At 47.2% G+C, this 27,048-nt stretch overlaps 1 protein-coding gene across 1 annotated transcript in view; it reads left to right on the top strand.

Annotated features, from left to right (window-relative positions):
- The first annotated feature begins 2,858 nt into the window (after window positions 1-2,858).
- SLIT3 (slit guidance ligand 3) overlaps window positions 2,859-27,048 on the top strand; it is a 583,256-nt gene continuing 559,066 nt past the window's right edge. The window contains exon 1 of the mRNA XM_032465125.1: window positions 2,859-3,515. Coding sequence (XP_032321016.1) covers window positions 3,319-3,515 — 197 coding nt within the window. The 5' untranslated portion in view covers window positions 2,859-3,318. The remainder of the gene's footprint in view (window positions 3,516-27,048) is intronic.

The following is a 27,048-nucleotide window of genomic DNA, read 5'->3' on the forward strand; positions in this document are numbered from 1 at the left end:
AGTTTGCTTTTGAGAAGCCTATGGAAAAGTAAAGGGAAAAATTTTTTTTGATTTGGGAAAAAAAAATTGAAAAATCCCAGGAGACTTGTGTGGAACTCTGAAAATCATACCAGAGTGCAAAAGCTGTCTCTGGAACCTAGACATAAAAAGTCCTACCCACTAGCCTGACCTTCTAAGGACTTACTCAGGCTTCTCTAGGGAGAGTAATTCTTCCATGGGGAGGCTGACACATTCTGCAGATGCCTTGGAAATTGGTGGCGGGTGGGGAGGAGTGGATGTGGCCCCATTCTAGGCGTGGGGAGCTCTGGTTACCAGCTCTGGCTCTCTTGTTGATTAGCTGGGTCACCTGGTACCAGTGCCCTCCCCTCTCTGAGACTTAGATTATTAAATACAAGGGTTGAATTTTATTGGGAGTTCTCCAAAAATTCCAAAAGTATTTTAAGTTTACATGTTAAAAAGGTCAGTGATACTGGGATGCTGGGTTAAACAAACTTTAAACCAGTTTCCTTATTGCAGGACTCTTAAACACACTTATCTGTGATGCAGTCATCAGGAGAGGTGGAAGTGAGCAGCCTTTCTTACTCTGTCTTTGCTCAAGGAAACTTTACCCCACCCCAGGAAGAAACATGTGGAACTAGTAGTCAATAGAACACACTTGCAGAAATGCTGGGTTAGGTGATGTCTGCGGCTGTTCCAGCCCAAACACTCCATGACTTTTTGCAGCCAGTGTCCTCTGCACCTACGGTTTCTTCCACTTGCCCCTTCCTTGGGTTGGTTGATTCTGAGCTCTGTTCTAAGGTGGCTCTCCCAGGGAAAAGGCACTTGAATGCCTGTGAGTCACTTAAAGACCTAGTCAAGCTCATGACCCCCCCACCCCACCCAGAAGCTTAAATGGAGAGCACCCCATGCCACCCCAACACACAAACACAGAGACACACCCTCTGTGCCCAGAGCACAGACGCAGGCCTAGCCTGAAGGGATTGCAAAACATGCTTTAGTGTGCATTTGGGAAAACAAAGAAAGCTCTACTCTTTTCTGCTCCAGACAGTCTGAGACGCTTGTGTACCCTTGGGCCTTTGCCCAGTTTTCTCATCTGCCTCAGTCCTGGTACTAAATTGGTTCAAGGTTTGGAAGAAAGCTTCAGAGGAAAGGATGTTTAGAGTTCTTAGTTGCTGAAGTCACCCTAAGGACCAGAGCATAAATGCTCTATGGCCACCAGAGGGCGATGACACCAGCATCCGTACGGAAAGCTGCTCTCAAGAATAACAGCAATAAATTGCACCTAATGTGTTTATGAATGATGGAGGGGCTGAAGTGTGTGTGTGTGTACATGTATGTACAGTTGGGTGCACTGGAGCTAAGACTTTGAAAATCTTCTGAGTACAATAAAATAAAATCTGCATCTCTACTACGTATTCATAGGAAGCAGTTGAAAGTTTCCTTGAAGGAAAATGAAGTAGAAGGAATCAGAATAGCATTTATGTGAAAGAAAAAGGAAGAGCTCTGGGGAGCGTGGTTGTTGTTGACATGAGGTGTGTTTGTGTATGTGTGTGAGCACGCATGTGCGCATGTGTTGTACATGATTGAGTGTGAGCGTGTATGAGCGTGAGTGTGTAAGCATGTCTGTGCACAAGTGCGCGTGTGATGGTGTGTGTGTGCGCAGGCTTGGGTGTATTTGTAGGTGTGAGTGTGTGTGTATGCATGTGTGTATATGCAGGGCTCATTCAGACTTTTCTAGTGTGAGCAGACCTCAAGGAAGTCTGGGCGATACTTCCTCCAGTTCCTGCCCTCTCCCTCCAAACAAACAAACAAAATCATTCCTACAAGTATTTATGGAGCCTCTAACACGTGCCCCTCCCCACGGCATCTGGAAAAGCTCAGACCTGGCCAATTTAGAGCGGGCACTGCAAGAGGAAGGCACTGGGGGCAGAACGGATGCCTTGCATGGGAATGACTGTTTTGGGAAAAAAAGAAGAATCGCTTTCTCCAAACAACCCAGTGAGGTGGGCCCAGACAGGGCTGCGGCCTCCTGGCTTTGAGGAAAGCAAGGCTCAGAGGTGACATGATTGACCCAGAGTCACCTGGTCAGGAAGCAGGAGCTCAAGGACCGGGAACATGGCATTGTCAGTCCAGGGATCCAAGGTACTGCCATCATTACCTGTAGCAGCATAGCAGGCATTGGGGCTGAGCAAAGAGGGACGGGCCTCCTGGTAGAGTGTGCCAGCAGCAACCTGAACAACTCAAATGACCATTTTCTGTGACATGTATGGCTGTGGAGTGCATTAGTGTCAATACAGTAGGTCCTTCAAGAAGAAGTTGTGGATCTTTGCCAAGATAACGTAGAATCGTTGAGGATCTTTGTAGATGAGACTGGGCTGCAGCTTCAATAGGCTGGGAAGTAAAACACGGGTGAATGAGAGTGCCGCGGTTTGCGGTCCCCAGTAGCTGTGTGACTTCAGCCAAGTAACCTCTCTGAGCTTTGGGTTTTTATTTATAAAATGGGGGTACACAGATGCCCCCTTGCGGGACAGTGTTGGGACCGAAGGAAGCAATATGAGTGCCTAGCTCAGTGCCAGAATAAAGAAAAAGTGCCACCAGTCAAACCTTGGCTCCTAAGAGTGAATGAGTCTCAATTCTGAGGCCCTGCTGGCAGAGCCCCTCTCCTTCCCAGTTCTTTCCCTCTCCCTCGCCGTCCCTTCCCTCTCCCCCTTTGGCTGCCTCCTCCCTTCGAGCTCTCGGTCGTTCCAGCAAAGTTCCCAACTTAGTCGACATGACGCGCGGCGCAGCCAATGGGAGGAGGAGCTGGCGTTTTTGGGGGGGGGGGGGGGGTGGGCCCCGCGTCTCCGGTGTCTGCCCTGCTCAGTGAATGGAGAGAGCGAGCGCCGGCCAGCTCACCCGGCCACCCCGTGCCCCAGCCGCCGCCGCCGCCGCCGCGCTCCCGAGCCCAGCCCCGAGCCGGACCTCCCCGGGCGCCGTGTCCCACTGCGCTCGCCTCAGGTCCCCGACCCGGCCCGCGCCCCGGGCCGCTGGCCAGTGGGGCCAGGGGGCGCTCGGCACCTGGGCACTCCGAGCGATGCGCAGCGGGGCAGCGCCGGCCCCGCGGATGGAGCTGCTGCTGCCGCTGCTGCCGCCGCCGCCACCGCCCGGCGCGCCCCGCTCCGCCCGCGCCCCGTGCGCCTGAGCGCCGAGCTCGCTCCTCCTCCGCGCCAACTCCGCCGCACGCTCCCCAGGCCGTCCGTGCTCCCCGCGCGCCTCCGCGGGCTCCACGCGTCTTGCCCAGCCGAGGCAGCCTCCTTCGGGCGCGGGCCGCTGCACACCATGGCCCCGGGGCGGACGGGGGCCGGCGCCGCGGTGCGCGCCCGCCTGGTGCTGGCCTTAGCTCTGGCGAGTGTTCTGAGAGGGCCCCCAGTCGCCGCCTGCCCCACCAAGTGTACCTGCTCCGCCGCCAGCGTGGACTGCCATGGGCTGGGCCTCCGGGCGGTTCCCCGGGGCATCCCCCGCAACGCCGAGCGCCTGTGAGTACCCCTGCCCCGCCCCGCCTCACCCAGGCCACCCACCTGGGTCCCACAGAGGAGCCCCCAGGCACCACATCCTTCCTTTCCCCTTGGCCGCGCTGGGTAGTCTCTGCCTTCACCCTTTCCTGGATTGGACCCTTCACTGAGTTGGAAGTCTGTGGCTTTGGGCAGGTCTGGGGAGAGAGGTCTTGAGGCCCCCTGTGATGGGCAAAAAAGCAGCGTCTCTCCAAAGGTGAGGGTTCCAGACTCAGGGCCAACTGACAGCTTCCAAGGAAAGTGCTGGCAGGAGGCGAGAGGAAGAGAGAACACTGCAGCCAGGGAGGTCTTAGGGTGAGGGTAAGGGGTCTGCACTCATTAAAGAGGGGGCGAATGAGAAAGGTGAAGGGTGATGCTGCGTCAGGGCAGAGTCCGAGAGAGGACCCAAGACACTGTAACTGGCTCGGAGGTCAGAATGGGCCAGCTGCTCTCTGGCTGCCCTTGCGAGGAAAGTTAAGAGTGTGTTTGAAGGTCTAACTTCTGAGGAACCGAACAAATTCAGAGTGGGTGCTTGCAAAACCCGCCCTGCCTGAAGCGCAGCCTCGGAGGTGCCAAGTTGCAGCCCCGGCGAATTTTTTATGGCTCGGTTATAAATGCCTCCCCAAACGGGCTGGAGAATGGAAATGCTGACAGCCCTTTAAATGAGACCGAGCGCTATAATCTTACAAACCGCACTCAGCCTCGGATCCTGGGCTTGGCAGCAAGAGGAGAGACGCTTGGAGAGTGGGGTGGATTGACCCTCGTTTTAACCCCAATTGTGCAACCAAATATTTACTTTTCATATGTCAACGTTTTGGAAACATTTATCATTTTGATCCTCGGACCAGTTTCAAAACTTGGACTCCGGGGTGGGCTCTTCCTAGCCTGCCGTTGGGGAGTGGGGAAGGAAGGAGAAATGGTGGAGGGGGTTGGAACGGGACTGGGAACACAGCCCAGAAGAGGGAGAGGGTTTGCTCTAGCTGGTAGATTTCTGCATGCCTTGCTCTTCCTCTGCCTCCTTCCCCATATGTCTTAGGGTAGGTACGTGGGTCTTCCAGACTCTGCCTTCTTGACTTCAGGCTGGAAGAGAGTAGCAAGAGACTAAGATGAATTGTCCTAGAGTGTGTTATTTCTGTTAATCACCTCCTGTCACTCCACTGCTCTTCCACTTACTCTGTATGTGTCCACGAGCGGAGACTCAATAGAACTGCCTTCCTTTTTCCTAGAGCTTTCCTTGGGCTCAAAACATTTTTTTCCCTCAAGTGCAGTGATTATTCTGTGGGGTTGAACCATGCAATTGTAGAGTGTTAGGGCTGAACCTTCATTAACACATTGCAAAAAACAAGGCTCAGCAATGTGAAGTGACCTGCCTAAGGTCACACAGCAAGTTGATGGCAATAAAAGGGCCAGAATTTAAGGTTTCCGCAACTTAATTCAGACATTATATTCTACCATACCAGTGCAAAACTTGTTTTAGTGGTATTTTTGGAAACCTTTAACTTATAAACTAAATTCCCCTCCCTCCTCACCCCAGGGCCAGCCACAGGAGTTAGTGAAATAATAACTGTAGCTAATGTTTAATGAATGCTCTCTGTGCCTCAGTTTGTTTACATGGGTTATCTTATTGAATCTCTACAACAGTCTTATTAGTTACACAGGTAGTGCTTATTATTCTACTTTACAGTTAAGCCTTTTTGTCATTTGCTCAAGGTCATGTAGTAGCTAGTTAAGTGTTTGAATTTGAGGATGTCTGGCTCCTAAATCTGCACCCCCCCCCACCTCTGCTGGACATCCTTGGAACAAGGGTCAGCTTGGGCCAGGATCTATAAATAGACAGTCCTGGGAGGGTTCTCCGTGGGCTTGGGTCTTAGAATAGGCAGCAGCTGCTACTGCTTCAGGTATAGCCTGCACACATGCAGCTCTCCTGTTGGGGTCTTGAGTCTACTTCTCTTCCATATTCAAAATCATGTTGCATATTTGAGACCAAGGAGAGTGGGCCCCTCCCCTAGCATGTAGGAAGTCTTCAAAAGCATCAGGCACAGCACTGCAGCCAGCATGCCACCCAGCTACCTCCCCCAGGAGACTCCTGCAGCTGGGGCTGCCCATCTGCTCTACAATTGGAGAAACTGGGTAGAGACTGGAGTCCTGCGCATTCGCATGGGCCCCCTGCTGCAGTCATGGCCACTGGCAGAGTAGGAGGTACTTTGGGATATTTGAGTCTCATCTGCCTTGGTTCTGGTCACTGGTGTCCCTTTGGCTGGGATGCATAGGGGTGATGCGGCTGCCAAGACTGGCTTGTCATTCTAGTCTCTTTCCTCCCCAGGAGAGAGGCAGACTTTATAAGCAGGGTGGGCCAGGGTTACTGCGGGTATTAGGTACAGCTCCCACCCCCATAGTTCTTCATTACCCCACACTCTCTCTCAGTCAACTCACATGTAACATTTCAATTCTGCAAACTCTTAAGGAGGGTTGGGGGGAGGTGGTTTGGCATTTCTGAGCTATGCTAAGGGTTTCTTTAGGGAGGCATTTTTCATTCATTCCTCCCTTCATTCATTCAACAAACATGACTTGAGCGTCTACTGCATTCCAGTAACTGTATATAAAATCATGGCATGTACAGAAGAAAACCAGCAATTCAACTTAAAGAAAGAATGTAAGCAAAGGACAGAAGAAGGAACTTTCCTTTAGTGAGCCCTTTAAACTTCTCCGGGCTTGTTTTTGCTTGTGGCTAAGTTTTGCCAGCATTGCCATCAGTTGCTCGGGACCTTCCTAAAATGCATTTCTGATCTCAAATGTTTACACTGTGTTTTGTAACCGAGAGGAAGCATGTTCTCCCTTCTCCTCCATTCCTGCTATTCTACCTCCCAAAGAGGCATTTATGAAGGGATGGGGCGGGCGAGGGAGGGTTGTTGTTGACTTCTGAGCCCTTATCCACCCATGGTATGCTGCTGAGGGAGACATGCGTGAGGATAATGTGGTCACCATTTGGACTTTGCTTCAGGCCTGGAATGGGACCTGTTAAATTGTTCATCATTAAGCTGGTATCAGAGTTATGTCTGTGTTCTAGCATATTCTCCATAATGTCAGAACATCACACAGAGAAACTCTATCGTTTATAAACTACTGACAAAATTTTTTCCCCCTCAATGGGGAGGTGACACCCACAAGAAAGCTAAATAAACACAGAGGAGAATTCAGTGTAATTTATTATCCACGGAGCAAAGATAGCCGACAAGGAGAGGGGAAGTGAATGGTGGTGCCTGAAACAAAACATTTACCACGGAGCACAGAGTAAACAGATGTTGCGTTTACCCTTCTGAGTACAAAAGGAGCCCGCAGATGTAATTCTTCTCCAACCACAATCTCGGCCTGGAAAAGGAGGAGACAGATGAAAATGAACTCTCACGCGGGGCCCCCTTTCCCCATCCTGCCTAAGGGCAGCCAGAGGCCCACTTTTCACCCGCAGCGCGGTGGCGGCCTGAACAGTGGAGCGGGGCAAGAGTGGACATCTTCGGTTTTTCACTTGGCTCTGGAACATACTGGAGAGTGCTGTATTTAAATAAACATTTCCTGTTTGCGAAGGAATACGGGCTAAAGGCTGAAACGTGAGAATGTGGTAACTTAATTTCCTCCATCACTCCAGATGACGGCAAGCTTTGCCGGTGGTGGTTGGGTCCAATAAAAACCGGCATCATGTCATAGGCTTTCCCTTACTTGACCACAGAGGTCCTGAGGTCAAGTGGGAGACTTTCCAAGATGCTCAACAACCAAGCCCTGCGTCCTGGTACTCTAAGCCCTACGGGCAAGCTGGTGGATCGTGTGGCCTCTCTAGGCCAACCATGGGGATGTGGCCTTTCAGGGAGGCACAGTGCTCTCCTGCTGAAGCTGGGCTGGACATGAGCAGCTGAATGTATCCCCCTCCAGTGTGCTGTGCAGCTCTAAGCAGATTGATCTACCTCTCTGGGACTTGTTTTACTGAAAGTAGAACTTTAGTCTATGGTTTTTTGTGTATAGTCTATAATTCAGTGGTGAACTGTCAGGGACCTCTTCCCCAGAACATAGAACAGTGCTTGGCACATAGTAGGTTTTCAACAAGCATGTGTTGAAGAAATTAATGATGAATTTCAGAAATACAAGTCTTTCTTTAGTTCTTACAAGTGAAAGCTTGAAAGCTGGGCAGTTAGAGATTTGCATTTTTATGTATGGCTAAGGGCTACTTACTAGTAACCTATTACATGAGTTATTAAGGGTTTCTAAAATTTGGCTTTCATGAACTAAAATTATTGCTTTACTAGAGTTACCATGGACTCATAATCAGCGATCCAGTCTGGAGTCTGGTTGCCAGGTGTTGCTTAGCAACCCTGCAAAACTCCTACTGTGCACGTGCCCATGAAAAGAGCTAACAATCCTGCACACTTCAAACCACAGGACTTTCCAGTCAGGAACTCATCAGTATTATCCTGCACTCTCTGTTGTTTCTGATTGCTGCTCTGCTTGTATTAATGGATGTATTTGTGGATTCATTTTGAAGTTTTGTTTTTGCCTGTGATCTGGGGCCTTGTTTATTTCTGCACTTTTGCCATTTTGATAGTTATTTTGTTTCTCTCCTTTTCTGTTTGTTGTCATGGAGTTCTATCTCCCCTGGAAAGTGAGAACAGTGGGATCTTTTGCACTCAGGGGGCCAGGCAGAAAGGTTTCAGAGCCCCAAGTTCAGACCTGGGCTCTGGAGACAGACATCTCTGGTTTGAAATCTGGCTCTGTCTTTGCTGATGCACCTGCTTTGGGTTACTCTACTCCTCTGGGCTGCAGTCTATTTAAGTCCCTTTGTACCACATTTCCACGCCCATAATACAGGGATGATAATCGGACCAGCCCCGTGGGAATGCTGTGAATGTGGTGGCTCCAGGCAGTTCACGTGATGCACTCAGCACAGTGCCCAGCACGTTGCTTTTCCGACGACCATTCCTTACTGGTAAAGTGCTCACAGTAAATGTTCCTCTTGGGGACAATTAAATGAAATAATGTACAGGAAGTGCTTAACACAGTACCTGGAACATAGGCCTCCACAAACGATTAATGATAGTGACCACGGCTGTTGTTTCCATTTCTTCATCTGGGCTCCATCCAGCTGGAGGTTTTTGAGATGCCCACTCGGAAGTGCCTGTCGAGGCAAGTTCCTCGCCTGTGCGGAGGCTGTGCCCAGCACCCTTGTGCCCGGTTCCCTGCCTCTCCTCTCTAGCTAAGCCCAGGTTGGCCTCTGTTCCATAAAAACGGGATTACGGTAGAAGCGGTTTATATCTTTTCCATGGGCGTGCTGCTTTGTGGTATATTTAAATAAGGGATGCATTTTATTTATTTATTTTGGGGGGTTGGATTTTCATGGGGAATTTTTGGCCCTGACTTTTTTTTTCAATGCTCATGCCTTCTGTCTTTCTCTAAAAACCTCCTTTTACCGACTTCCCATGTCTGCCTCTGTTAACTGCTTTTACTTAAAACAGCTGTATTTACTAGCATGCTCCACCCTCATTATGTAAGGTGGTCTTAACCCTTTTTAGAACTGCTAGAAAAAGAAAAAACAAAAACAAAAACGAAAACCAACATACGGCTTTTCTGGACAGCTTTTCTGGACCACCACTAATTCTGGATAGGGTAGATCAGAGGGTACCCCGCTGTGGTGCGTGATGTTGAATTTTCAAGGCTCTCCATTGTTCTTCTCCAGACTTAAATATAAACCCATCTTACCCAAGTGGGATGAACTCATTAGGAATCCTTATTCTGGAGACCTGGGTTGTGTTTTGTTACTACTGCTAGTGCTGGCCTGCCAAAGGCTATGCTTTCCTCCCCACTCTCTGTGGTCTTCGTGGTTCTGTTTCTAGCACCATATTTCATACAGCCATTCCCTGGGAAATGTTGTCAAGAGTGTGGGATCCAAAGTCCTTAATACTGAGTGGACTGGGAAGTGGGAGAGAAGTAACTTTGTGAGTAGAGGTGTGGACTTCAGAGCCAGAGTGGGCTCCAATCCTGGTTTACTGCTTAACTAGCTGGGTGACCTCAGTTTCCTCATTTGTAAAACGGAAATAATAATAATACCCCTTCATAGGATGCTGTGAATATTGAATTAACTCACATAGTGACTGCCCGAACCAAAGTGCATCCTCCATGAATATTCCTATCATTATGATTACTATAATTCTTAATAATTGTAGTCTTCCTTCCAGAGCAAGCTTGCGATAAAGCCTGATTTGGAAAAATACAGATTGTCAAGGTTGAAAAGGGTCCTCTCGTCCCAAGCTCCAACCATATGCAGGTTGATCTTCCACCAACATAATTTTGGGGAAAGATAATTTTCCTTTGCTTGATTATATTTAGCAGTGAGGCACTCAGTTTTTCCTAAAGCAGTTTATTCCAATTTTAAAAGCAGTTCTAAGAAGAAATTCCTCTTTGTTTAGGAGTTGAACTGATCTCCCATTACTTGTTATTACACAGAGCAAGCAGAATCCTTTTTTCCAAATGATAGGATTTCAAACATCTTACTGCTGTTGCGTTTCTCACCACCCACTTACCCAAGTCTTCTCTCTTCTTCCATAAACTTTTCTTCCATAAACTCAACTATTCTGTGCATGTTAGACTTTGAGACAGGTCCTCTCCCTGTCCCTGGTTATCTTGCTCTAAATAGGTTCTGATCCTTTTGCCTGTGTTGGTTCGAACGAGATCTTCTGCTCCTCGCTGGCTGGACTCCTGTCACTGCTGAACTCTCACTTCGGACAGCCACTGCCCCTGGGGCTTCTCACTTCGGCCAGGCTGGTCACCGCATCCCCAGCGTCTCCCCAGCCTTCCCTGCTGCTGACCCTACTTCCCCTCGTCCCAGATTTGTGCACTTGACTTTTGGCATCCAAGTGCAATGCTTTGCGTTTATCCTAATTAAATTTTGGCAAATGGTTTCATTTCATCAGCTTTTCAGGAACATTTCTATTTTGAATTTCCCTTTTCGCATGTTAACCGCTCCTCTCCTCATTTCCTCTGCATTTCTAGCGAGCTTGCCCCACAGACCTTTATCCAGGTCGTCAGTATAATCAGCAGCATCCTCTCTGCTTTTTTTTCGAAGCCTTTCTATGATCTGGGTGTGGATTACATAAATATACTGTCCTGGTCTTTCTGGCCGGGGTTGATAAAAATGTTAAGGTCTTATTGGCCTGTAGCATCTTCTCTCCCTGGAGTTCTGTTCATATTTTCTCTGGAATGGTTTCCTATTAATGTTTAATTCCTCTGTTTGTTGAATTTTGTCTAAACTTTCGGTTTCTTGTAGCACTTCCCATCATGATTGCTGCTTCGCCCTTGTGCTGTCAGGCTGGTGCCAGAAGTCCTGTCGGCGTGGGACGTGGGGAGCATGTGTGTGTCGGTGTATATGTGTGTGTTGTTCTCTCCCGTAAAATATTTTAGCCTGAGAAACTGGGCCCTTCTTCCAGCAGCCTAGCTCAGATGAGAAGCCTCAGTTTCTCAACGTGATGTCTTTTACCATCTGGGGTGCCCGTTGGCATGGGGCCCACTTGCTTGAGTAGTGCTTGGAATAAATGTGATAGAGGATGAAGCGTGGAGGACTGAGGCCTGCAGACGCTCCCCGAGTCTCTGTCACCAGTGATAATAATAATAGCAACAGCAATCACTGAGGCTACAGCAGCTGCTATTTAGGGAGCCCCTCTGTGCCCGGCGCTGCTCTCACATGACATGCATGGACTCAGTCTTTGAACAATCATGCAAGTCAGGCACTCACTCTGTCCCCATTTTACAGATGAGTAAATGAAGTCAGAGGGGGTCAAGTAACTTCCACAAGTGGAAGGAGTGGAGTCAGGGTTCATCCAGACAGGCTGGTCTCTGTCTTCCCCATCTTCTAAACCCAATTCTCAAAGAACAAGCAGAAGGAAAACAAAACAAAAACAAAAACAAACAACAAGTCCCAGCTGAATTAGCGAGAATCTGTTTGATGCAAGGTATCCTGAGAGGAATGCCAATGCCATGTTCTGGACACCTGGCCAAGGAGCCACCGCGTCCAGCACGTCCAGTTTGGGGAAGTAAGTGACTTTTGAATTGGAGCTTGAAGGATGACTAGGGTTCCCATAGGTGGAAATGGGAACATGGCTCAGATTCGCAGAAGTTCATGGTTACGTGGAACCTAAGGGCCTGAGCCCAGTTTAAAATGATAGGAGCTGCACTTCAGGAAGTTTTATCTAACATAAAACTTTAGGGCATTTAGGGCATTTAGGGTTAAATGCAGTCTTATGAAAAATATCACCATAGTTATGTGGCTACTTATTATTATTGTTTCTTTTTTGGATTTGAGGGGAGACACCCTCTGAGAACAGAGCTGCTGAGCCTTCTTGACCAGCCTTTCCCCCACAAGTATCTGCCTAGCTTTTCTCAGGGATTGCCCTCCTTTCCAGTTCGTTGTGCCACCGGCCTTCTCTCAGCCGTGATCTCTGGGCTCCCGCCACCCTGAGGTCAGGTCTTGCTAGAACAGGACGTATGTAAGACGCATTCCGGCTGCAGTGAGGGTGACTTCACTTTTCACGGCCTCCTCACTGCTTGTGTGGGCTCACACTCTTCTTCTCTTGTCCGAAATGCCAGTCTTGAGTTCCTGACCCCTGATTCATTCCGCAGTTTGGCAGCAGTGTGGATTGTGGTTCCTGAAAGCCTGCCAGCCCGTTTAACCACCCACCTTGACTCCCTCTTGAGTGTTCTGGCCTCCCTAGTTCCTGTCTGCTACCCAGCGTACCCACTGCTTGCCCCCCCTGCTCGCAGGAATCAGTGTGTATCCTGACCCAGGCTGGTCTGCATGGTGGGAAGTCCATGGTCCTCTTCTGATCCGAGGTTTGTGGGCTTGGCCATGGCTTTGTGCATCTGATGTACCTCTCCTGGAGCCTGGGCTACTCCTCACCCCTGCCTTGACCCTTCCAGCTTGGCTTGCCCTTGGCTGTTCTTCATGTAGCTCTCCGTGGTCTAGTACTCCACTGGGACTTTTAGCATCTAAGCCTCAGGGCCTGCGATTGGATTTCGGGAGAATCTTTGCAGCCTGGACTTTCACTGGAGACCGGAGACTCCCAGTCCATGGCTGTGTCCTGGAAATAACCCCAGACTTCATCTTCATGACCATCTGAAGCCTTTTATGATGCCCAGGGTTGTGCTCAGAGGGACTCCGGGGCTGGACTCCATGAGTGACGAATTGCAACATGCCCCTAAGCTCCCTGAAACCAAGGCAGGGAAGAGAGAAGATTCTTCTGTGATTGAAAGGCTCGGTGATAATGATTTCATTAGAGAGCTGTTCTGCTCAGAAATGTGTTACAGAAGTTCCTGGACCGTCTAGCACTTTCCTGACATTCCTTTCTCTCCTCTGGGTCTCTGTCCAGCTTTGGAATGTAGGTAGAAAAGTGTTTGTTATATGGGGTTTTGAAGTGGTATTAATGGGAAACCATTAGGGAGTACAGTTTAATGTAACCTTTAATGAAGAAAAACGCCTACGTGGAATCCTGCTTTCCATCATTTCTTTAACTGCAGGACCTTGTAGGAGTATCTTTCTGAGTCCTAATTGTCTCCTCTGTAACCTTTACAATGGTAGGAATAACACTTCTCTCGTGGGGCTGATGCAGCTTTAAATGAGATCAGATGTCTGCACATGCCTCCTAAATCTAGTGCTATGTAAATGCCTCACTGAGTCCACTCACAGTGTCTGATTTTAACCGCTAAATCCTGCATCCGAATGGTGATTAGAGCTCATCTTAGATTCTTGCATTTACAGATGAGGAAACGTGGCAAACGCCAAAGCCTTGCTCAGGGTCACCTATGTTTTTGAACTTTTTCTGGGGTTTTCCTCTTCACTTCTCAAGATGCATCTTTTCCAAGTGCAGATATAGCCTCACACCAGTCATGTCAGCAACCCAACCAGGTGGAGCTGGGAGGGCTTTTTGCCTGAGTAGTTAATGAGTGGCCGTTTCCCAGAAAGTGGAACCAAGAGGCTCCCTGAAAGATGGAGTCATTTAAAGGAGCTATTTGCTGAGTGCCTGCAATGATGAATAAAGCAAGTGAAATGTCCTTATCACCAGAACAGCTCAAAATAATATGGAAATCAATCCGGGCTGTCGTTTCCCACCAAACGACTGAGCAAGACAAGGGCCACTGCTTTAGGTTCAGAGAGATTTATGGGATGGTAGGGGAAATGAAGGATGGGACACCACTGATGAAAGCAAGCCCCCACTCATCCCATTTAGTGGATACAAATATGTAAAGAAACTCACACACCATTAAAAAAAAATAGTACGAGTAGAATTTGAAAAAAAAAAAACAGAACTCATGGGGAAAATATTAATCTGAGAACAGTTGTATCCGAGAAAGAATTCAAGTATGCCTCCGCAGCTAGCTGGCAAACAGCACAAGTTCTGCATTTTATTAGAGTCCTCACTGCGTAGAACGCTGACCTTACTTGAGAAGCATTTCATAAACACTGACAGCACAGCAGCTTCGAGGCCGTGAGGAGACACAGGGCCTCCTTTGGGAGGCCAGCTTCCCCTCCTGGGCTGTTCCTGGACCACTGGACGTTGTTTCCCTGTGGTGCCCCTTTCCTTATTCTTCTCCTTTAGGTCTAACAAGGCAGGTAGGGGTTTTCCCAGAGGGAAGATGAGGGAGTAGGGGTGGGGGGCTTTGGACTGAAATTTGCCCTCTGCGCAGGTTTGCCTAGGAGTGGGGAAGGCTGTGAGGAAGACTCGGCTTTGAGGGAAAGAGTTGGAGAACTTTCGTTTGGCCCAGTGTCTTTTTGGAGATGTCACCTCGTGCCTGGAGATGTGTGACGTGTATGTGTGTAGAAGGGTGGTTCCTGGGCAGCATTCACCTGACCCTTGGGAATGGGAGAGCTGTGGCTGGCAGTAGCCCTGCGAAATGTGTGCCCTCCATCTCCTCCTGCTAGAAGTTGGCACTTTTCTTTCCATCTGCTGCCAGCTTACAAGTCCTGAATTTCTGCCATGGAACTTGGTTCTTTCCCTCCCCCTCTCATTTCCTCCCCTAGCCAAGAGATTTTCAGACTTTTGAAGTATCTCTAGAGATCATCTGGTCTACCCGCTCCCCACTGCTCTCAGCAGACTCAGACAGATACGTGTCTTCAAGCTGTCGTAGGAGGGGACCTCAGCTTTGTGGTGTGAACTGCCCTCGTGAGAAGTTTGTCCTGCTTTCATTTCAGCCCCGATCGCAGCATTTGGTCCTCAGTAACGATAACTCAGAACTGTAGGAAGCCTCTACCAATCTGGGAAACTAGGGAGACAGAAGACGGACCAAATCTAGTACAAAAAATAAAAAATAATGTGGACCCAGAAGGGAGAGGCACCAAAGGGTGAGTTGGGATTGCAGATCATATCCTGAGGGCTCTAAGCACCAGGGTAGCTCACGATCTAGAAAAGGAAGGTCCCAGACAGAAAAAGCTGCAAAGGAAGGAAAGCTGGGAACAAAGACTGGAGCAGAAATCCAAAATGGGAAGGCCAGTTACTTCATGGGAGTTTTTAATGGCTCTAGCACCCTGCTTCTAATTACTTCATACCACAAGATGGTAACCAATCTGCTGTGTTTACTCTGTTTAGGCATACATTTTAATACTTTATGAAACATTTCCCATAAGCTTTCTCCTGCCATGTGCCTTCCTTGTATGTTCTAGAAATTTTGCAAAGACCTAAATCTCCTCTGGGTTCTTTCCCGACTGGAGCTGCATGCTGATTTGAGCCATATTCAGCCAGGAAGCTCTCTTCCCGTCTTTAAAACAAGAAACATCTCCTTCTGAGAAGACTGCGCTACAGTTTTCTTTGTCTGTGTTGTTAACGAACAAAGAGGCCCCACTGCAAAACAGCATTTCACGAGCAGAGCGGAGCTGATAGCACCTCTTGCCAAATGTGACTGTGTGTAGTTGTGTGGGGGTGTGGGGGAGAAACAGCTTTGTCAAGAGGAGGGCCGAGGGAGGCAGCTCTGGGGAATTTTTAGCAACTGCAGCATGGTGTAGTGGAAAGAAAGTTTGCCTAGGAATTTGGAGACCTGGCTGTACCTCTGACATACTGTGTGACCTTGGACAAGTCACTTGACCTTCTCTGGGCCTCAGTTTCCTTGTCTTTTAAGGGGATGAAGGGAGTAGACTGGACAATCTCCAAGGATCATTTTAGTCCTATGCATCCTCACTTCTAGGGGCTGGGATTTAGGGTTTAGACCTGAGCCAACATCCAACCAACCCAAGGGACTTTCTAGAGGCAATAGAGAGGCCAGGACAGCTGCTTCAGGGAGTGGCTGGTCCTTGATTAAGGCTCAAATAATTAGCTCAGCTCCGCAGTAAGCTTTCTGAAATTAAGAAAGAAAAAGATGTTTAGTTTCAAAAATAGCAGTCAGTGTTTCTTAAACCTGATTGGCTTTGGGCTTTGTAGACTTTATGCACAGGCAGAATTTCCCTTCCTTTATAGCGGAGCAGTTTACAGTATTGATGCTGGAATTGGTGTGACCTGGGCTTGCGTGGCATCACAAGCTACGTAATCTTGGGCACGTTCTTTGACAGTCACCTGCCTCATTGGGTTGCTGGAGGATCAAATGAGGTGATACAGTCAAGCTTAGAGGCTAGTGCCTGGCATTAAATAACCACTCAAAAAGCCATTATTCTGATTACTTATTGCTGCTTAACAAAGCACCCCAAAACTTCGTGTTATAAAGCAACCAGCACTTTATTATACTCCGTGATTCCTTGGGTCAGGATTTTGGACACTGGCTCAGTAAGATGGCCTGTCTCTGCTCCCTGATGTAGGAGGCACCATCCAGAGAGTGTGGGAGTGACTGGGGGGACTTGAATGGCTGGTACTAGCATCATTTGCTGGTTATTTACTTATATGCCTGACACCCAGGTGGGGGTGACTTGAAGGCTGAGCTGTGCTGGGGCTGTTGACCAGGGGTGCCTACATGTGACCTGTCTTACGTGGCTTGAGCTTCCATGAAGCATGGCAGCCTTAGGGTGATCTAGCTTCTTTCACTGGGGCTCAGAGCTCTCAGAAAATTGTGTCAGTCAGCAACCCAGAAGTTGCATGGCTTTTTATGAACTAACTTTAGAAGTAACATAGTCACCTCTTTCCTGTATTCCATTGCTCTAAACAGCGCCAGCCTAGCTCAGATTAAAGGGTAGGGAAGTCCCAGAGAATGTGCGGCCATGTTTTAAAAACTACCACCATGGAATTATCATTGTTATTTTCTATACCGTGTAACTAATCTCCTAACTGAATTAAAAGCTTCTTGAGGGTGGGAGCTATATGTGTCTCTGTGGGCTTAGTACAGTGCTTGTGAAAATAAAACTAAGTCAACACATTTTTAAAAATCAAATTGACTTCGATGGGTAGGAGCAAAGTCCCCTGAGCTTTAAAATCAAAGAGATTTGGATTTTTAAAACATCTGTATTCAAAATGTGCCCTTTGACAAAATACCTTGTCTTTTTAGACTCAGTCTTCTCACCCCCAGAAATGGAGACAGTAAGACCTATATCGAGGATTGTTGTAAGAATTAGCAATATTATATGCAAAAGGCCCAACACAGAGTTGATGCTGATGAAGACTGTGGGGCATCGTGGTACTGTGGCGAGAACACCGATGCTCAAGCTGACAGATCTGACTTCAAATCCCATCACTTCTTTTCTTCAATGAAAGACAAGTCCTTTCATTGTTTGGAGTCTTAGGATCCTCATCTGTAAAATGGGTATAATAGTAAATACCTTTGTAAAGTGAGTAGCCACAGTTAACAATTGTAGTTCTCTTGTTTGTATATTGATTCATCCATGAATTTATGCATTGAACAATTATATATTTAATTATAATCCTGTATTTAATTACACAGTAGCCTCATTTTTCAATTCCCTGTATACTGGGGTCTGTTGATGCCTAAATCTGGGAAGATACCCTCGCAGGGTAGAGAACTTGCCCTCTGTCAAGGAGCCAGCTTGGGATACTACCCAATTTGAACACATCTGCAATTGAATTTTAATTACCCCTGTTGGCTTTTCGCCCCAGAGCGCCCCCTGGCTACCTGGAGGTATAACCATTTTGCTCAGATAGCCACGTTTCTATTTTTCTTTGGGCCAATCCTCTTCCTTACTGCTGTGTAACTGCAAGCAAACATGCTAGCTCTTACTGTGTCTGTTTTTGTTGTTGCCTTTTTTTTTTTTTTAAAGCATTGTTTTCCTGGCTCAGATTCTGCAAACTCTACCAGCCTTGTCTGTGTGGTGCCAAGCCAGGTCACCAGGTTTAATTTTTGTAGGTAGTTTCTGGGACCTGAGGCTCTGTTAGGAACCACTGACTAGGAGCTTCTTCTTTTCTTCCCTAAGATCTGCTAAAAGCTCCCCCCCCCCTTCTTTTTGTCTAGATAATCTGATAAAATCAATTGACCTTGTTCTTAGAAAAACGCACAAACTCACAGTATTTTGCAAATGATTTTGAGGCCATTCATGGCCACTTTTCCAGATGGCAATTTTCTTCTGAACGACCCTATCTGTTTCAGTGATTTTGATTACATGGGCTTCTGGAGGTTTGCTGAGTTCTACTTGAAGTTCATGGTATGCCTGCGAGATTGTTGTACATCTTCTTGCTTATGTAAGTCTTTCCATCCTCTCCCTCGTAGTAGGCGTGCTGTGTGGTGGCTGCCTAGGATTCAGTCTCGCTTCCTAGGAGAATATTGTCTTTTGCAACTACAGGATACAATCTGGTGGATTTGTAGTCCGGGACTTTGCCCTCGCCTACTCAAGGGAGGAGCTCATGACCCAAGTCAGGTCCATCCAGTGCTGCCTCCCTGGAATTGGAATCTTGACCAGAGGGACAAAGAGATTGGACATGATGGTTTGACATACCATCTGAGCACTTATGCAAGGACCAGACATGCCTGCTTTCCTTTTCCCAAGAATTTCTTTTAAGAGTCCCATTGAATCCAGAAGTCCCTGATAGCCTCCTAGTGAATTCTCTTTTGCTCAGGTTCACAGACTTGCAACCAAATAACTCTAACTGAGAAAGCCACAGACAGCAAACTTCTGTGGGAGAAAGTGGCATAATGAGAAAGATTGTGCCTGGCGTTTGGAGAAAGGCAGACCTGGGTTTGAATCACAGTTCACCATTCACCAGCTGGGTGCCTGTAGGCGAGTTCACTTTTCTGTTAGGATGTCAGCATCATTGTAAAATAAAGATAATGAGTCCTGAAACCCTGATTCTCAGACTTGGCTGCACGTTGGAATCACCTGGGGAGATTTAAAAATGACTGAAAACAGGGTCCCATCCCCAGTAATTCTGATTTAATGATTGGGATGGGGAGGGCGGTGCTTCCTGGATGTGATTTTGTAAAGCTCCCAGGTATTTCTGTTGTGCAGCAGTGTTTGAGAAAACTGACCTAATGAAAAATTTGAAATTATAGAGAATATTAAATAAGTCATGAAAAACACTTAGAGAGTTATGTAGGGATTGATAAAAGTCACTCTCCTTTCCTTTCCTTTCTTAAGGGAAGCAGAATTGCTCGCTTTTGCTTCTAGCACAGTTTTCTTTGTTTGGAGTAGTCATAGCGATGCATGACAACCATGGTGCAGTGTAACCCCGAGTATTTATACCATCTGAGGTGAAGGCCAATCATGAATGTGGCCAGGATTATAGAATATACAAACATGTGATTACTTTCACATCCATAGAATAACTAGGGCGAGTTCAACAAGGCTCTGTGAGAGCATTCTAAGGAATAACTGCTTTAATGGGTGGGCGAAACTGATTCATAATCTCTATGGCAACAGCAAAATAGAGTGATGTCGTCCCAAGGGACCTGGACCAGAACCCAAGACAGTTCTCTCCCAGATCTGCCCGGCAACCTGCTGAGGGACCCTGCCTCAAGCAATTTTCTCTCTCAAGTCCTCGGTTTCTCCAGACTCCATTTGCAACAGAATCTTTGAGGGAAATATGTTGACATGACGGTTGTTAAGACAATGATGAGAAGATTCTATAGGAAGCAAAGGGAAAGCAGGGCCTTGCGACTCTTAGAGGAGATAATTATCTGTGTGTCTGTATGTTGGTTCTCCCATCTGCCGTCCTGCCTCTCCGCTTCCCCACAGCCTCTCCCGTATCTTGCCATGTAGGAACCGATCCAAACCTGTCTTTATAAAGTCCTTTCTACAAAGAAGATGCAACGGGAGACTTGCATCTCCCCAGGGCTTTTCTGCCTCAGTACTATTAACGTTTTGTGCTGGGTGTTTTTTGTTGTTGTTGGGGGCTGCCCTGTTCATTTTAAGACACTTAGCAGCATCTCTGACCTCTACCCACTAGATTCCAGTAGCACTCCTTCCTAATCTAACAACCAAAAATGTCTCCAGACAACGCCAAATACCCCCTGGGAGACAGAACCACCTCTGGCTGAGTAGCACTTCCCTAGCCCAATCTCAGGGAAGTGTGTTTACATTGATAAAGCCGCATCCATGTTGTGAATGCACAGTGGTTAACCTCTGTAGTGCCTTCAGAGACTTTTATCAGTTGTCCACGAGCCTTGTGTCCATTGTCAGAGATGGGGGTTGTGAGTTACAGAGGAGTTAACAGGAATAATATTAATAACCACGGCTACCATTTATTGAGTGTTTATTATGTGTTATGTGCATAGCTAAGTGCTTTATATATTACATTGTCTCAGTTAATATTTACATCGACAGAGTTTGCAAACCAGTGACCAGTAGGCCAAAACCGCCCTCCAAAGTGTTGTGCTTGGCTCACATGGTATTGGCTCACATATTGGTGGTGGTTTTTTTTCAAGTGTTGATTTCTTGCCAACATTTTAAGATTGGGTGAGTTCATATAAAAGTCTATTTCTAGCTTTGTTTTTAAAAATTGGAAAATTTGGCAACCGGAGGTCAGCTTGGCTCTATGGCAGTGATTGACAGGCATTTAGATGAGGCATGTCTCCATTTCACCACAGTCCTCACCACTCCCTATTGTGACTCCAACCCTGAGACTGTGTGTCAGCTTCCATTTGGCATTGTGATATTTTTCTTTTGCTCAGCCCAGCTTCCCTTGTTGGTATCATCTGCCGGGCTCCTCTAAGCTGTCATATTTGTGGCTCCTTCCTTACCCTACACTGTGTGCATATATTACTGCTCCCATTTTAAAGATGGGAACACTGAGGCTAAACCAAAGGAAAGCTCTTGTCCAAATTCATACATCAAATAAGCAGCAAAGCTGGGAGGAGAATCTGAGCCTTCCCACCTCGCCAGCATAGCCCTGCCTGGCATCACGAAGTAGCCACTGGTAGAGTCTCCCTGCGTCCTAGGACTCTCCAGCTGGATATTCTGCTGGAAGATCTTAGGATTTCCTTGGAGAACTAGGTCTCAGTGTCCTTCTGCTAACCAGGAAACCCACATGTCACTGGGATGGGAAGAGTGTCTTCTGAGTGTAGCTCCCAAGCTGCGTTTTTTTCTGTGTCTATGCCACTCTTTGGTCTGTGTCCAAAAGCTGCTCACACACTCCCACATAGCTGTGGGGCCAGCTGGTGTGTGTGCTTCTGCCTGAGACGAGGCCGCTTGCCTGCGGGGAGGATGTGATTGCTTTAGGAAATTAAGTGGGAGTGATTAATTAGGAAATGTACTGAGGACTCTGGAAAGAAATAGCAGAAAATGAAAAAAAAAAAATTGGAACCCTAAATACAGAAAGCTTCTGGCCACATGGCTAAGGATACTGCGTTCAGTGGAACTGAAAGCATTTGATCCTTTTTTTTTTTTTTTTTTTTTTTTGCTGCCATTGCTTAGATATATAAGGATGCTGGAAAGAACCATAAAATCAGCTGATCCAACCTCTCCTTTTACCAAATGGCAAATGAAAGCTCAGAGAGACCACGAGGAGAAGCTGGCAGCTTTGAAAGAACAGCAGGGCTTGGGACTCAGAAAGACCGGGGTTTGAATTACTGATGCGTCCTTGCTAGGTGTGGAATCCTGGGCAGGTCTCTGCGTCTTGGGTTTCCCACTGTGAAATCAAGGTAGCCCTGACCACTGCTGAGGGTGGCAGCGAGGCATTAGTGAACAAAGGCAGGCACAATGGCCGCTAGTGAGTGAGTGATACGTGCCAGGCACCGTCCTACCACGTGGCTTGTGTTGTCTTACTTTTTACAGCAGTCCTACGGGGTTGGTGCCATTCTTAGCTCATTTTGTAAATGAAGAACAAAGGCACTGAGAGGATCCATTATTTATTCAATATCCCGTAGCTAGTAAGTGGCTGAGCCAAGTTTCCCAAGCAGTCTAGGAATCCACGTTCCAACCACTACGCATTCTGCCTCTTGTGCACGTGATATAACGTACAGATAACTTATATAATCAATAAATCACACAGCATCCCTTGCTATTACCCGGTCACAGCCGTGGCTCCCACACACCTGCGGAGTCCTGCTATGTAGTTCTCCTTCCTTCACCCCCAGTGGCTTGACTTTCGGCTTGAGGGTCCTCATATGCAATAAAACTTTTAAGTTACGGGTGAAGTATTGAGCCCGGGAGCTATTTTTTATTCTGTGGGACTTTGATATTTTCAATATGCTTCAGTCTAATACAAAGCTTCCCGTCAGGGCAGCCTGAGTGCCGTTGCCGTCCACGCACGTAAGAATTATGGCGCTGCCAGCGTGAAATGCCCAGCTGCCTGGCTCCTTCCTTCTGTGTTTTCTCTCGGGGCCTCGTGGGACAGCCCCCTGCTATTCTTACTGAGTTTTTGGCTTGTCAGTCAACCTTCTCTTTGGAAACTCTATCCAACCCCAGTCCCATTTGTGGGTTTTAATACAATGAACGTTCTTTCTGGCCCCTTAGGGGATGGGTTCTGGGTCTTTGCTGGATTGCCGTGTGGTGATGGTGCTTGTTCTCCCCCCAGTCACCTTGCCAACATGAGCTCGGGGGGGCTGGTAGCCCAAGCCGAGAAGAAGCAAGCTGTACTCCTCGTCTCTGTGCCTCTGGATGGCGATTCGCAGTCCTTCTGGTTGGCCTGGAAGTTCATTATTAGGACGCTAAGTGATGAGTCTGCCCTCATCCTGGGGGGAGCCCCGTCTGTCTCCCCAGAGAGCCTGGGGATCAGAGGTAGTTCCGGAAGGGGGTAGGGTTGTTCGGGTCTGTACACTAATACGGGAGCTTCATAGTAACAATAAAAGCTGACTTCTGTTGACACCTCAGGTTGTGCCAGGCACTGTGCTAAGGGTTTCTTCTTGTTTCGTTTAATCCTCACTGAGAATAGGATCAGGTCTGACAGTGAGGCACAGACAGGTTAAATAGTTTTCCGTGTGCACACACAACGGTAGAGCCGTAATTCAGGCCAGTCTGACCCACAACAGCTTTGATTTTTTAACCACCCCACCTTATAGTTTATAGTCTTCTTACTTTTGAGGTGCTGTCCAGTGGGCTCCCCGGATTCTAAAGCAGCTGGTTTTACTGATTCCTAGACATGGAAAAACTGCAGAAAAATGGTGCAGATGTTCCCTGAATTAAAGCCCTGAGATCCTTGCTGCCTGGGTCTCTTCTGTGGAGCTGGGCTTTCTTGTGCCATTTCCACATTCCATCAACAGGAGAGTCAGGAAAGAGCTGTGCAGGACATCAGGTCCAAGGGAGTAATACAGCACTGTCACCGGGAGAGCCCATTCATTCATTCATTCATTCGTGCACGCATTCGACAGAGCTATGCTCAGTGTACCACGTGCCCCTGGGATGCTCTGGTGAACAAACCATTTCTTATCTTACCAATTTTCTCTTACCAAAAACGACCTCATCACACCTACTACATTGGCTACAGTCAAACAAAACAAAACAAAAGCCAGGAACCCAGAAAATAACACATATTGGCGAGGATGTGGAGAAATGAGAACGCAATGTAAAATGGTGCACCCTCTGTGGAAAGCAGTGTAGCAATTCCTCAAAAAGTTAAGTGTAGAGTTACCATATGATCTAGGAATTCCACCCGTGAGTGTATACTCAAGGGAAGTGAAAGCAGGGACTCAAACAGATAACTGTATGCCAATATCCACTGCAGCGTTATTCACAACAGCCAAAGAGTAGAAACAACGGAAGTGTTCCTCGGCAGATGAGATGAGGTACGTACATACGATGGAGTGTTATTCAGCCTTGAAAAGGAGTGGAGTTCTGATATGTGTTGTGACCAAGATGAACCTTGAAAACATTGCGTTAAGCAAAATAAGCCAGACACAAATATCATATGATTCCACTTAAATGAACTGTCCAGAACAGGCAAATTCATAGAGACAGAACATAGATTAGAGGTTATCAGAGGATACAGGGACTGGGGAAGAGGGAGTTAGTACTTTATGGATACAGAGCATCTGTCTGGGGTGACGAAAGGTTTTTGGAAATAGTGGTAATGGTTGTGCAGCATTGCAGATGGACTTAAGTCCAACTGAACTGTGTACTTAAAAATGGTTACAATGGTGAATTTTATGTTATAGATATTTTACTGCAATTTAATAAAAATCTCATCATAAGAGAAAGAAAAAGTATGCTTTGTCAAGGAGCAAAGTCTTACAGAAATCCCTTTCTTACTCACCTCAGTGCCCAGGCTTTATGCCTAGCACAGGGCCTGGCATATAGTGGATGCATGTTTCTTTTTTTGCTGAACCAAACTGGGAACAGACTAATTCCATTTGTAGTCGGAAATGGCAGTGAGGCTGTTGAGTGTAAATTTTACTACCATGGCAACTGTGGAACACAAAGATGATACATATGAAAATGCAGTCGTATTTTTGGCAGTTGGGGTCAGCTGGAGGTAACACGGCCCATTGCAGGTAAATAGAAGCTTTGAGGGAGAGTGAATTGTTAGTAATTGTTATAAAAACTCAAAATCCCAACCAGGCTGTGTCCTCCTTGTTCTGGATGAGAGCATCCAGGCAGCTCTGTGGACCAAATGGACCAAAGGGTTAAGAGGATGAAGTTGGTATTGAACTCTAGGAATCTTTGTTACAAGCTCTCAAGGGAAGACAGGAGGCCAAGCACACTTGCCTCCGCTCATTCATGACACAGTTCAAATCCTCAGAAAGAGCCTCTGTGGGCCTAAGCATCTCCTTGGCCATTAGCAGCGTCACAGCTGGTATCTGGGAAGAAGACAACCACAATTTGGCATTTAAGGAAGTAGACCTGGGAGGAGCTGAAAGGGATTCGTCTTGCAGTGTTGTTTCATGGACCGAGATGCTTCTTTTAGAAGGGAATGTGAATTTTGTGTTGCATTCAGTTGTTCTCCCTCTGTTTAGGCTGAGAACCATTTTTGGATTGGGAAGGAAAGCCTTTGCCTCCCTTCCCCTCTAACACGCCTTCTCCCTGACTGATACACACACAGATGTGCAATACCCACACTTAAGCATTATTAGCAGTGGGGGAGCAGTCTTAGAATCCAAAAACCTCATCTCTTGCAGGGTCCACTGTCCTTTCCCCAGCCCACCTATGATGTCCCTCTTCCAGACTCAGAGTTCTGAGCCTTTCTGATGTGTTGTGTGACACAGTGACACCATGAAAGAACCTAGCCCTCTGACACTGCCACGGGGTGAATCCCATTTGAAAAGGTCTTTAGGCAGCTTCTTGGGGACCTGGGGGTGACTCCATGGTAGTACAAGGACCATGGAGTTTGGAATAGGGGCTTGATTTCAATCCAGACTTTGGCACTTGATAGCTGATTAATTTTGATAAGTCACCGAGCTTCAATTTCCTTATCTGCAAAATGGGCACAGTGATACCTATGACCCAGGGTTCTTGGGTACAACACCTGTCCATGAGAAGGACTGGCACACAACCTGCAGGTAGGCAGCTGCCCACTGCTTGGCAGCTACTGCCATTATGAGGAAATATAATGTTTTGTGTTATTTGGATCCGGCGCTAGACGGTACAGATGCTGGTCTGCTTGACCAGCATAATTTAGAAGAGGTCATGATAGCACCCAGCTGCACGCCTGTGGCACAAAGAGCTAACGGTTAGAGATTACTCACTATACTTAAAGCACCAAGCTGCGTTACACACGTTACTGTGTTCAGCTCTCACCACAGCTCTGTGATGTTGGTACTATTATCATAGCCGTTTTTTAGAAGAGAAAATTGAGGCTTGTTGAGGTTAGTGACTCACCCAAGATCACCCAACCAGTAAGTACTTGAACCCTGACATCTGGCTCCAGAGCCCAGCTGCATACCCAACACACTGGCTGCTGCGAGCACCAGAGCCTTCCTTGGGGCTACTTTGGAGGCTGAGCCAGGGAGATTCCAGTCGCAAGATCTGCCTTGTGTTCTGACCACTCAGTCTGAAGGAGTCCTTCTCCTGTCTTGAACATCTCCCCACGTGCCCATTGAATGAAGTCCCCATTCTTTGTTGCTTTTCCCGGCTTGCCAAATTCAGTCCCCATCAACCATGCTTTAATTGGTTCATTCTTTTATTCATTTTGTCAACATTCATTTGCTGAATAGCTCCTTTGTGTGATGACTATTAGTGATCATTATTTCCGTATACTGAGGTCATTTATGGAGTACTTACTAGCCCCTAGGCGCTGTCCTGGTGACTTTCACACATTGTCCAACGTACTCTTCAGACAACTGTGCATGGCAGACCTTATTACCACTCACTGCTTGTTACTACTTGACAATTGATGAAGCAAAGGCCATTAGGAGGTTAAATTGCCTAAGACCCCCCAAACTATGTTAGAGCCAGGATTCAAATCCTTCAAAGCCTTTCTCAACCCTTGACCCAGGAAGATGTCCTCCCTTTTCCATCTGTGGTAGCATCAGTTAGTCTTCTAGACTAGTGGTTCCCAAGCTTGGGCAGGCATCAGAATCACCAGAGGGCTTGTTAAAACCCAGATTGGTGAGCCCCACCCCCAGAGTTTCTGATTCAGTGGGTTGGGATGAGGCCCAAGAATGTGCATTTCTAACAAGTACCCAAGTGATACCACTGGTGCTGGCGAGGGGACCCCGCTTTGGGAACCACTGCTCTAGTCCAAGTTCTTTACATCTTTGTTGTAACTCGAGCATTACACAGTACAGAGTAGCTCCTGGATATGTATTTGTTATTTTGAATTGTTCAATTGCACATTCATTTTTGCTTTGTCCACCATGTTGTGCTTTTATTTCTAAGTGTGCACATTCTTAGGCTTTGCCATTTAGGATTTAAACTCCTGGGGATCAGGAGTTCCACTTTATACTTTTCAGTACCTTTTGTGGAACCTTGCATACACTGGGTGTTAGGTAAATGTCAGCTGGTTGGTTGATGATCCAGAGACCAACCTCACTAAGACCCAAGTTGCAAGCCAGTTGAACTCTGGGAGTATAACTCTTGAGACAATTTCTAGATACCGAGAAGAGGGCCTGGTATATAGTTGGTGCTCAATAGTGTTTGTTGAATGAATATCACTAGTCTCTGTGGCTTTGTGGCCAATAGCCTGTGGCTCTACCTGCTATCTTTTTCCTTTATTCTTTTTTTCTCAGTGAAGCATTTTATTTTATTTTAACCATT

The sequence above is a fragment of the Camelus ferus genome, chromosome 22, assembly GCF_009834535.1.
Source record: "Camelus ferus isolate YT-003-E chromosome 22, BCGSAC_Cfer_1.0, whole genome shotgun sequence".
Classification (NCBI taxonomy): Eukaryota; Metazoa; Chordata; class Mammalia; order Artiodactyla; family Camelidae; genus Camelus; species Camelus ferus.